The 12,820-nt window shown below is 39.0% G+C and overlaps 1 protein-coding gene across 6 annotated transcripts in view; it reads right to left on the bottom strand.

The window, feature by feature from the left end:
- Positions 1-12,820, bottom strand: part of SYNE2 (spectrin repeat containing nuclear envelope protein 2) — a 320,078-nt gene that overhangs the window by 73,514 nt on the left and 233,744 nt on the right. For all 6 annotated transcript variants that reach the window (XM_072838881.1, XM_072838882.1, XM_072838883.1 and 3 more), the window contains 10 exons: positions 12,082-12,203; positions 11,790-11,931; positions 10,238-10,369; positions 8,523-8,675; positions 8,190-8,399; positions 6,900-7,001; positions 5,841-5,960; positions 5,499-5,699; positions 4,030-4,203; positions 2,439-2,570 (listed from right to left, as the gene is read on the bottom strand). In XM_072838881.1, coding sequence (XP_072694982.1) covers positions 2,439-2,570; positions 4,030-4,203; positions 5,499-5,699; positions 5,841-5,960; positions 6,900-7,001; positions 8,190-8,399; positions 8,523-8,675; positions 10,238-10,369; positions 11,790-11,931; positions 12,082-12,203 — 1,488 coding nt within the window. The remainder of the gene's footprint in view (positions 1-2,438; positions 2,571-4,029; positions 4,204-5,498; positions 5,700-5,840; positions 5,961-6,899; positions 7,002-8,189; positions 8,400-8,522; positions 8,676-10,237; positions 10,370-11,789; positions 11,932-12,081; positions 12,204-12,820) is intronic.

Here is a 12,820-nt window from a genome sequence, read left to right as displayed (position 1 = left end):
TTTTAAAAAGTATTAAAGAATTTTACTTCTATTGCCCTTTCCACCATTCCTATCTGAACTATCTGAACTTCTCTTTCCACTTGATCTTGTAGGTGCAAATAAAATTTCCCTTTCCACCATTCCTATCTGAACTATCTGAACTTCTCTTTCCACCATTCCTATCTGAACTATCTGAACTTCTCTTTCCACTTGATCTTGTAGGTGCAAATAAAATTTCCCATATGCATTTAAAAAAAGTCCTGGGAACCTGGCTGGCTCAGTCAGAAGAGCACATGACTCCCGATCTTGGGGGCATAAGTTTGAGCCCCACATTGGGTGTAGAGATTACTCAAAAAATAAGATTTTTTTTTTGGTAAGATTTTATATATTTATTTGAGAGAGAGAGACAGATAGTGACAGAGATAGTGAGAGAGAGCACAAGCGGGGAGGAGAGGGAGAAACAGGCTCCCCACTCAGGGCTTGATCCTAGGACTCTGGCTGGGATCATGACCTGAACCGAAGGCACACGCCCAACCAACTGAGCACCCCAGGGATCCCCTCAAAAAATGAAATCTTAAGGGATCCCTGGGTGGCGCAGCGGTTTAGCACCTGCCTTTGGCCCAGGGCGTGATCCTGGAGACCCGGGATCGAATCCCACGTCGGGCTCCCGGTGCATGGAGCCTGCTTCTCCCTCTGCCTATGTCTCTGCCTCTCTCTCTCTCTCTCTCTGTGTGACTATCATAAATAAATAAAAATTAAAAAAAAAAAACTTAAAAAATGAAATCTTAAAAAAAAAGAGTTCTAATTTTCTAAGCCTTCAGTGTAAGACACTTCATCTTTAGAGTATCTCTGAGAAGTTTTAGTTACACTATTTTATACACAGAAATCAGACTGCAATGGGTACTTAACCTATAATGTGCAGAACCAGCATTTAACAAGGTTTGATCAACCCCAGAGGCCACACAGACACTATGTTCCATGACCTACAGATGTCCACTGATCAAAATACACACAAATCTCTCCATGACACAGAGGACTGAGACTGATCAAATGCACTAAAGAAATCTGTAGGTGAGGTGGGCTTTACAAGATGTCTGCCTTTTAAAGTTGGCAAATTTATTTAAAAGACTTAGAACAATTATTTCATATTTTAAATGTCAAATTTACAGAGTCACAGTTGCACTTTAATGGACATGATCACTTTTGGGGAAATAATCAGGTTTCTAGGAGGTGGGCTAGTACAAACAGCTCCTTAACATAATGAGGTTTAAAATGCAATTTTCCATTGCATTCTCTTAGCTGTTCAGAGCGTACTTCTGCATCCGTAAGCTAACAAAGAATTAAGCAGCAGCTTCCTGCCCCCAGAAGATTCAGATTTATCTTAGAGCTATGCTCAATATAATAAGATGGCAAAGAGATCAATTGTACCGTTCCAGGCATCTAGACAGCATGACTATAGCATCATTGCCCCTGGAAAATGTTCCTTCTAGGAGCTTAAATGCTTCTGAGGAATGGCAGGGTCCTGCCAAGTTATTTCATGCTTTCATTTTCCATGCCAGAGCCTACTCAGGCAACAAATCTGCTTTTGAAGTTTTGAAGTTGACATTTGATAACCACCTCCAGCCGCAGAGCTCTGATGCTGACTACATATTTGAAAGTTGTAACTAAGTATTTTAAGCTTTTTGTTGAGAAGACTTAAAACTAATTTTTATCCTGCTGGTCATGATCTCAATGCCACTTGAAAGCCATTTTAAGGTTCTTTCTTTTCTATAGCATCAAACTTTGAGACTCTGATGATAATACTACTAAATGTTGCAAAGAAAAATTTTGTTTGAGGCCTTTGTATAATGCTGGTGACAGGTAACAGAGTATTACCTGTCTCACAGGCTACATCCAAACAGAGCCTCACTGAAATAAGAAAACCAAACATAGGTTTGGTGGCCCATGGTGTAAAAAAGTTCTTTCTGGGATGCTGAGGTGGCTCAGACGTTAAACACCTACCTTCAGCTCAGGTCATGATCCCAGGGTCCTGGGATCGAGTCCCAGTGGGGCCCCTTGCTCAGTGGGGAGCCTGCTTCTCTTCTGCCTGCCATTCCCCCTGCTTGTGCTCTCATTTCCATACCCACCAACATCCACCTCCTGAGACAGGGAAACTAGCCTGATTACCGACATTCTACAGGTAAAGAAACAGAGACTGAGAGACAGAAAGGTGACATAAATGACAGATGAGAGCCAGGACTCAAATCCAGGACCTTGACCGCAACATAAGACTTATGGCTACGCAGAGCAGCCCAAAATTCAAACCTGCAGGTTCCCTGAATACACCTAATAGTGAGTTGTGTGATGAACTTCAATTCAAACTATTTACCTTCAAAGATGGGCAATTTAGTCAAAGCAAAGAAAAACAAAGTGCTATGGATGGTGTGTGCCTCTGATGGATTCAACAGGAGCAAAATTACCTGGTAAAATGAAATCCTTTCCACTAATCTTTCCTCTGTCTCTTCCACCAAACTCACGGAGGGCAATGTTGATACCAGAATTTCCAGATCCTTTTCGAGAGATGTATAGTTTTCATCAAATTCTTCCCATTTCTAGAGAATCAAGAACATAAAATCAGTGGGAGCCCTCTTCCAGAATGACAAAATTAATCATAAGACTAAATGAACTCTGAGACCATAGAAAGTTAAAGCACCAATGGAAAGCAATTCCATTGTCATTGTGGAGAGTGTTTTGAACTATCTAGTTGGCAGTAGTGTTTTATGCTTGTCTCATCAAATCGAGTAGGGACTAATATGATTAAGTTAAAGGGATACTCAGCATACACACCTCTGTGGAGAGTTCAGAGCCGGAAGAGAACCATCCTCTTACTCAGAAAAGGGGCTAACTTTTAAAGCCTTTCTCAGTAGAGGCTCCTGTTAGGTTCCTTCTGCCCTCCCTGCTCCAACCCCCAGTCCACTGAACATTACCCAATTGTGCTATAAGTGCATAATTCCCCTGTTGGAGGAATGTGGGTTTTCACTTCATCAAGGAAGTACTATTTCCTTACTAGGAATTCTTTAGCCCGAGTCTTGCCTTGTTCCAGGTCTCTCTGTGTCTATAGAATCCCACCACTAGGGGCACCTGGCTGGCTCAGTGGTTGAGCTTCTGCCTTCAGCTCAGGTCATTATCCTGGGGTCCTGGGATCGAGTCCTGCCTACATCAGGCTCCCCAAGGGGAGCCTGCTTCTCCCTCTGCTTATATATGTCTCTGCCTCTGTGTATCTCATGAATAAACAAAATCTTAAAAAAGAAAATCCCACCACTAGGATCTCAGCACACTACAGAACTGACTTACAGACACTAACAATTATCTGTTGGAAAAATAACCCCCTTATTAATTCTCTTATCTACTGAAGTAGTGGCTATTAGGGGCACTCTTTGGGCTCAGAAGGGCTCTTCTCTTCTTTTAATACCATGAAATATTAATATAAATATCAATTTGACAAGCTAACCAGAAAATTAATTTCATTAAGCATAAAATAAGATCATCACATTATAAAGCTGCATATTTCCTTGCTTTTTGATTATTTCCTTTAAGTGCTAATATCCACTGTGTTTAAGTTAAAAGTGAAAACCTTAAAACTGAGAAGGAACTTTTTGCAAACTGAATTTTTTTTCTTTGAATTGGGATAAGACGATCAGGAGTCCACTTCAGCAACAGAATATCTGGGCCTGTCCTCTTCAGGGAAGTACCGTTTCTGAACCACTGACTATTTCCTGCAAATGACCTCATTGAGGATCTTAAAGTGCCCTCAAGTTTGTTTATTTGCACACAAACCTAGAAGGTGGAAAGATGCTGTGCTGTTCCCTAATTTACGGATGAGAAATCTCAGCAAATATTTCACTCGGGGAGTAGCAGTGAGAGCTAAAACATGCTTCCACATTCCTCAGTGTTGGCTCCCAATCAACAACTGCTAATGATAAAAAGATGCTTCTGGATACCTGGAAGGCAGTGGTCAAAAATCCGGAATTCCAGGCTTAAGTACAAAGTTTATGTAAACCAAATAAATACCTGTAGCAAACTCTGCAGCTTTATTCCACACTGGTGTGACCTTTCCTCCAGTGATTTAATCTCTTTTATTTGTTCTGCCCAGAATGTTTCTTTCTTTTGCAGTAAAGAAGGAAGCATTTTGTTGGAATATGTTTGGATCAACAGCATGTCAGCAACAAGTTTCTGGAAAAAAAGCTGTAAAATGGACAAGGTTTTGATATTTATTTATTTCCATACTGTGAAAACTTATAAACCAAGTTACTTCCACTTTTTATACAGTTATCTTTGCTTTTTAATCCCAACTCCCAGGACAGCCATGTAGTCAAACATAAGAGGAAAGAAAAAGAAAATTGACTGCATTCCTCTTAGTCTTTAACACTACAGGCATTTTAACAAATCATAAAGAAAAATCATCCTAAGAAAACATTTTCCACAGAACAGTCCATGTAAAACGGCAAATATTATCAATTTCAATTTCCAGTGAGATCTTTGTAGATCGGTGACTCTGAGTTTTAAGAAACTTTACAGAAACATAGATACATGGCTGATTTATTTCAAGACCATAAAATGAATGGATAGATGTGTGAGCCTGGAGAAGTCCACACATGGAACAGCTAGAGGTTCCCATAGCCTGGCCTGATTTTCTACTCAGTAAAATGGCTAAATAAAGGGAATTTGTTGACAGGGTCTATTGGGATCCTGGGACATAAAAGCTCTGAGAATAACACTTTTAGAACCTTTACACAGGAAGGCTTTCCTTCACATGTTCATCCTCCATTTATAGTCAGCTGCCCCTTCTAATTGTAGGAACTTGATATAGAAATCCCTTCTCCTATTTCCTTGAAAAGGATACATAGAAGATTTAGAATAACATCCAGCATAGGTCCCGACACACTATAGATATTCATAATATTCTCTCCTTTTCCCCAGGTCTACTCATCACAAGCCTAGACTTCTGCTTGTTATAGGTAGGAACTATCTTACACATTGTTTTACATCAGCACTTAAATTACTCTAGGTCTTTAGTTGGTGATCATGAGGTTTTTGTTTAATAAAATGAATGGAAAATGAAAGATTTATTGTAGCATTACACTAGTTATATATTCATGTATTGAGGTATAGATACTTCTTATGGTCTCAGTTCTCAGGAAAGCCTTTCCTAATCTCCTGAATTCAATTTCCCCTCTTAAATGCTCTGAAAGCATGTATTTCAATTTTAATTTTAAATGTTTGAAGGACTCCTTCATAAATGTGTCTTTTTCAACTGAAAGCTCCATGAATGTTAAGAAACTGTCTGTTTCACTCATAATCATATTCTTAGAGGTTAGCAGGGTTCCTGGTATATTGTGAACCCTCTAATTGATGTTTGTTAAAACAATGAATGAATGAATGAACAATGTATATTTCACCAAGGAAGAAAATGGATATTCTCAGTTTAAGTCAGAAAGACTTAAAGTCTATGAAAACGTAAACTGACCCATGTGTCTTACCTTGTGATTTTGTATTTGAGCCTGTAAGGCAGCTTTACTTTTGGCCTGTTGTAAGTGGTCATGAGCAAGCTTTTCCTTTCCAATATCCACTAGTTCCACCATGCCTCTCAACAGAGCATTTTCCTGCCTTTCAGTGATGCAAGGGCTGCTGAGTTCTGTGGACCTGGCTCTCAGGATTCCCCACATACTGTCAAGTACATCCTGAAAAGAAAAAGCATTTTTATCTAATCATGAAAATAATCCAAATAGAGAATGAATCTAAACTCTCTTCATGGAAGAAGAAAGTCTTACTCCTTATAATCAGAGTAATTCTCTGATAGAATGTTTTCTGCTCAAACATACCTCTAACTTGTAAACCTCTTGCAATAAAGCATATGGTAAATGAAGCCTCTCCCCTTCGTCTCTTAGTTTTGCCACTCGGCTCTCAGAGTTCTGCAGCTCCACTGTATATGCATCGGCTTTCTAAAGTAAGAGATGATGCAAAACAGTAAAATCCTTTAATAAATCAGAGAGGTGCGTAGATTCATTTTAAAAGAATTAAACAGTACAGAAAAACATGTAGGGAAAAGTGAAAGTCCCACTTCTCCTCTCTCACTTCCACCTTCTGCCAAAGAGCCGCATTGACAGTCTGGTCCCAACCTGTATGAAGCATGTCCCAGTAGAGGTACACCTGCACATCCTTACACTCACTGCACAAATCAATCTGCCCTGTAGTCTGCATCCTCACCTAGCAGTTTGTTGGCTGCTCTTCTAATCAGTACAAACACCTGACTCCTTTTAATCAGACACATGGTATGCCATCCTAAGGCCACCTACTGTTTTTGTAACAGTCTGCTTTAAATGGTCTTTGGGCTACTTAAGGGTTTTAATTCAAGCAGTGCTACTAGGTCCATTCTTGAATGTTTATATACATATTTATCTCTTTGCACTTGTCTTCCTTAGGATAAGCATTAAGTCCAACCCCTAGAGCAGTGTCTGAATATAGTAGGTCTTCAATGAATACTTGAATAAATGAATGAAGCGAAACTGCTGTGGGTGGAAGAGCATTTACACGTGGAATTCTGATTTATATATAATCAAATGATCCAAAGACTCTGGACAAATCACCAGCCCTTCTGAGAGAAGGAGGGTTTCCTTTCCCAGCACCATCACTGATGCTGCACAGACTTACATTTTTGCCCCATTGATAGGTAACAGTGGTCTTGTGTTGGTTTAATTTACTCTTCATAAAGAAAGAACTACTTACGAATTATTTTTAAAGGTCAACATAAATAGTTTTCACCTTTATTTATTTATAGAGCCTTGCCACTGCTCACAAAGGGAAGTGGTTCAGAAGCACAGCTTCTGCACAAAACTTTTTAGTCCAAGGTTAGATCAGTTTAATCATTTTGATTTGATTACCTGAAGCTGTTCATCAATACTCTGGCCACTAATTTCATTCAAAGACTGTTGTAAAGATGTTTTGTTCTTAATAAGTTGATCGTATAATCGCTTTATTTCATTCTGTATAAGAAGATAAATCCAGGAAACAGTGAGAACGTCATTTAGGTCTTCAATATCTTTTCTTAAAATTTACTTGTCCTTTAATATTTGTGCCAGCAGAAATTTCAAACACATACCAAAATAGAGGCATCTCTATGTCACCATCACCTGGCTTTAACAATTATTGACCTGTGGCCAGACATCTCTGCTCTGTACTCCCCTGAGCTTTCTTGACTATACTTAGTCTACTTCCCCTCAGATTATTTTGAAACAGATCACAGATATATTATCAGTGTAAGTTTCAGTATGTATCTTTAAAAGATAAAGATTCTTCCCTTTAAAAATACTACAGATCAACAATAATTCCTTAGTACTATTAACTGGCAGAATGGGTTCACATTTCTCTAATTGCATATAATTTTTCTTTTTGGTTTGTTTGAATTGGAATCTAAATGAGGTCCAATAGGTTGCAATGGACTAATAGCGGGTTAAGTCTCTTGTAATTGGCAGGTTCCCCAAGCATCTCTCTTTTTTTGTTTCTGGGATTTGGGGTGGGATGGTGGAAAAACAACATCTTTTATTCTACACAGCTTCCCACCATCTGCGTTTGGCTGACTGTCCCCCTGCAGCGCTGCCTAACATGCTCTTCTTCCGTTGAGTCTATTTTGCTTTGACTCTAGAGGTTTTATCAGATTGAGGTTTGCTTTTATGGGCAAGATTCCTTCATAAGTGGTGTTGTATTTTTCTCTTGTTAGGAAACTATAAAATTGTCTGTCTGCTTCAAGTCTCTCCTCCAATCTGCAGTAGACAAGAGCCGGATAAATCTACCTGAAACACAGTTCCTCTTTTGCTCAAAACCTTTAATGGCTCCCTATTACCTAGAAATCCTCCCCTATAACCCTTCACCAATGGCTAAATATAACACAGGAAAGAAACAGTGTGTTAGCTCAACCTAATTAATTCACACAGCAACTTTGGGAAGGACCTCGCTTTCAAAGGGTCTCCAACCATGTGCAGCAGGATTAACCTAAAAAACCCTCACACACAAAAAATAAATAAATTAGTTAAAAAAAAAAAAAACCCTCACAGAAAGAATGTCTCAAGCCTTTCCTCAGCAATCCTTATTCACAAATGCCACCAAGAACAATGGAATTAGTGGAAATTAACCTAAATCAAAGCTCAAGAAGGCCAAGCACTGAGCCCCCGTACCTGATAACTGCGGTTATAGTCGAGGCCAGCTTTCAGGGACTTGCTTCGAGAGGCAGCTGCGATCTGGGTATGCTCCAGGTAGACTTGGAGGTTATTAAAACACTCAAGAAACAGGCTGGTGTTCCTCTCAGGCCAAGTCATGGCTTTCACAAGATCATCCTTCTTGTCACCCATAGCTAAGTAAAGTTTTTTTAACTCAAGAGCCAGTGTCTGCAAAGAGGAGAGAAAGAAAGATACAATGAAGGGACTCTGGCCTTCAGAGGCTTCAGCTCGGGCTTAAATGGTGGGCTGCTGAGAAATGGCCACCACATGGACTTGCTGGAAACTCCCCACCTCATAGTGTGCCTGCTGAGCACAGACATCCTCTCTGGAGAGCCCAGGTGTCTGCAGCATCTCCTCCACACTGCCAAGGCACTGACTGAGGGTCAGGAATAGCTCAAATAATTTTGTATTCAAATTTATGTATGTGTCTTCTGTCATGTTTTCCTGAGTCAAGAGAAAAAAAGAAAAAAGAAAAAAAAATTAGGATTCCTTGTCTTCCCAAGCCTCAATTTTCCCTGGTTTCTGTTATAGTTTACAATTTATGGTTCACTTCTTTATAACTGGTTGTTTAGAACACTTTATGAACCAAGTAGAAGAATAAATAGATACAATTAAGATGTTAACTCTGAGAAAAAGAAGTTTAAGAAACTCAATGTTAGGCAGTGAGTTGACTATATTGAAATGGAATTAAAAGGTAAACCACTAGATGAAGGACTTCCTTATGGAGCCATCCAGGTGGAAGTGTGGTCCCAAGTAAAGCATATTGTCCCCTTCACACTACTCCCTGCCTCCCACAGTTTAATGTAGGAGAAAGTGGGTTAATGAAATCAAGTAAAGCCTGGAGAAGGAAAAGAAGTCAAGACATTTGAAGGGGTTGATCAGAAAGAGGTTTAGTATCTTAAAGATAGGAATAGTAGGCACAGCATGGTGATTATAGATAATAATACTGTACTGTATATCAGAAAGTTGTTAAGAGAGTAGATCTTAAAAGTTCTCATCACAAGAAAAAAATTTTTATAACTCTATGTGGTGATGGAGTTTGGACTTATTATGGCAATCATTTCACAGTACATGCAAATATCCATTCATTATGGTATACGCTTGAAACTAATACCATGTTATATATCAGTTATAGCTCAATAAAAAAAGATAGGGATGGGCTATGGAGCAAGGGATAGTTAGAAGTGTCAGTTATGAGCTGATTGTGAGAAAGAAGGCCCCCTTAAATGTAGAACTCCAAGTGGAGGGGGGAGCACCTAGGTTCGTACAAATGTGCCCTGGTTAGTTTGGATGCCACAGATTTCTTATGTTTTAGCATAAGCTGTTGAAACCACATCTTTTTCTTTACCTCAAATTCTTGACCAGCTATAAGTAATTTAGAAGCATGCCAAAGCTGTAATTAGCCGAATTTGGGCTCTGATTCCTATTGTCTGCTCTGGTAGACTCCTAACATTACCCACCATACCATCTTGGCATTAAATCTACTTAAGGTTAGAAATCTTGTCAATACTCCCCTCCTTCCTCACCCTTCCAATCACAGGGGACCACTGCAGATAATACTAATCAACAACGATCCTGGGTGGCACAGTTGTGAAGCATACACTTGATTTCAGCTCAGGTCATGATCTCCTGGGATCGAGGTCTATGTTGGGCTCCATGCTCAGCATGGAGTCTACTTGTCCCTTTACCTTTGCTCCCCTTCCCCTACCCCTACTCTCTCTAATAAATAAATCTTTAAAAAACAAAACAAAACAAAAAAATAATGATCTTTGTCCCTGCCAACCCTAGATGTGGGTTCAGAAGCCTTTGCACATTGTGCTCTAGGCAGCCACTACAAAATTCACCAGAGTTGGCAAATGAGATAAATTCTATTTGCAATTCTAAGACCTATTCCATTATGTATTCTACTATTTATTCAGTAAAGACAATTATGACTAATTCACAATGTCACATTTCCTTCTTTTTTGATACTGCAATGAGGAAAATTTGTAACGTGTTATTGCTACCTGAGTCTGCAGATTATTTGCATCTTGACGCAGGTCTTCAAGTTGTGTGGTATATGTTTTCAGTTCTTCAGTTGTTGGGTATCTAAAGTTATACATGCTCACATTGGGTAGAACACTCATATTTGTGGCAACCTATATGAAAAAAGGGAAGCCTTATTATAATTTGAGATCCTGGTAATGTTAATGTAAAATAGCAAAAATGCCTTCATGTGTTAATGTGTTACCTTCTTGGTGTTTTTGCTATCGTGTCACTTGTCATAAACATAGTTAAATTTTAAATATTGTAAACAGCTTTGAAGGGTCATGAAAAGCTTTATTTAGACACCTGCAGGTCCCTTTAATATCAAAATGAGGGAAAATAAGCCATAACTTGAAAAATAGAGTAAAATCACTAATCCTTCAATTTAGTAGCAATACCATTTATGTTATGAGGCTAGCTATTTTGCTTCTCATTTATTGGTACGTCCCTGGTATATAACCAAATCTTAGAATAGACACAGTCACCTCCAGGGACAGATTTGCATCTTGCATCTTGATTTGTTACTGGAAAACTAAATAAGTAGTAAAAATTCACTGTGACTTCAGATGAGAGAAAGATTCAGAGTTAATCCCTTTTTCAAATTGTAAAACTAGTAAATATAAAGCAACCAGGTGAGGTGGTATCTGACTCTGCTTGGAGAAAAGAACTCCTGATGGTGTTCTACTGTTGGAAAGAGAACAATATACATGCTACGGTGTGTATGACAAGGAGAAACCAAGACGAAAGCCCTATCAATGAGTTTAATTCAACATTAATAGGTCAAATAAGGTCCTTGGCAGAGTAAAGCTGAAAAGTTTCCACCAGACTGGAGAACTGGGAAAAAGGTGGTAACCCTTGCCCAGGCAGGTTGAGTACAAAGCTGAAGGCAAAAGCTTGACTGTTCTGAGCAATAGTGCTATTCTGCTCATGGGCTCCTTGTTGAGAGAGAAATCCTGCAGTAGCTGGGACAGTATGAGTAAAACCTGTAATGGCAATAATAGAGTGTGTTGGTGGAATACAGGTACCATTGGAACAGGGGCTGGCACACCACAGATTCCTAATAATCTTTTGATGAATGAATGAATGAACACTAATATTGCATTGTATCACTTTTAAACTGTTTTTGTAAACATTTATTATTCATTCCGAATTTATTCATTCAACATATCAAAACTGAGACTTGATAGTGTTTCAGGTACTGTGCCAGGCACTCAAATGTGAACCAGGCAGACATGGTCTTTCTTCCCATATTGCCTAATGGGGAATACAGACAAGTAAACAGGCTCCCAGTATTTTAAGAGCTGTGATTAGGGAAGCCCACGGTGCCACAGAAGCACAAAGGCATGGCACTTACTGCAGATTTCCAGGAGGGCAAAAAAGCGTCAAATGAAAAACCCACTTGGCATCTTCGCTTCCTGAAAATAAACTACTACATAATACAGAACATATATATGTCTTTAATGAATGTTTGTGGCATTTTCAAAGATAAACATGTTTATGTATTATTTACATTGTGTGCAGGCACACACTGACCTGAGGCTGCACCTGCTTGGGTGGTGGTAGCCCGATTTTTGATGAGAGTTCATGATGTAAATATTGCCACTTATCCCCACTTTCGTCCTGGGTTGACAAGACTGAGCCTGGAGCATCGTTTTCAAGGCTGGATGCCCTCATGCTGTTAAGGGAAAAGAAAAAGTGCACAGAATAATCCACATACAAAAATTGTATCACATTCAGACAATGTTTTATGAGTGATTTAAAAAGAAATGCTCTAAATTCTCCCAACCAATAACTGCTGAATGTCCAACTCTAAAAATGTTTTTACCTTTCAGTTGATTTCTGAGTTACATTTTCATCAGGTTGGCAATATGGTGGCCACATTTTCTTGGCATTAAAGTCTATGAATTTGATGAAATCTTTCTGTTCCATTGGTTTTAACTCCAGAACCTATAATTGAGTGAGATTCAAATGGTCCAGTCAAAGTTTTCAACTAGTAGCCAATGGTTGCTTCTGTTAATTTTGAACCACTTTCTAAATTATTATTTACTATTTCCCTTTCCTGCTTGCTTGTTCCTACTAACTTTTATTTCTCAAAAATCTACTTAAAACATTCACACAATGACCAAATATATATACAATATATATCACACATATGGAAAATCCCCCGAAATTTGCCAACACATTTTGAAACAATAGGGAAAGAGGTGTTAAAGAGGTAAGTTCACCGGAAGGTATCTGCTTAGTTTGAAATAAGTTGCAAGTTAATAAAGTAGCAGTTAGATCGTCCTCACCTGCAGAAGAAGAAAGCAAAGCAGCTTCTACAGCAAATGCTCAACACTCAGGGAGCACCTGTCCATCACACTGTCCATCCAGTCCCGTAAAAAAAAATACCCTAATGGCAGTTCGGTACTTGGTTCAAAAGAATATTGCATGTAGAAAGCTTTTTTTTTTTTTTTTTTTTTTAAGATTTTATTCATTTATTCATGAGAGACACAGAGAGAGAGGTAGAGACACAGACAGAGGGAGAAGCAGGCTCCCCCTGGGGAGCCCGATGCAGGGGCTTG

The sequence above is a fragment of the Canis lupus genome, chromosome 9, assembly GCF_048164855.1.
Source record: "Canis lupus baileyi chromosome 9, mCanLup2.hap1, whole genome shotgun sequence".
NCBI classification, from domain to species: domain Eukaryota; kingdom Metazoa; phylum Chordata; class Mammalia; order Carnivora; family Canidae; genus Canis; species Canis lupus.
Note: the sequence above shows the minus strand (reverse complement) of the source record. Positions and strands in the feature narration are given on the sequence as shown.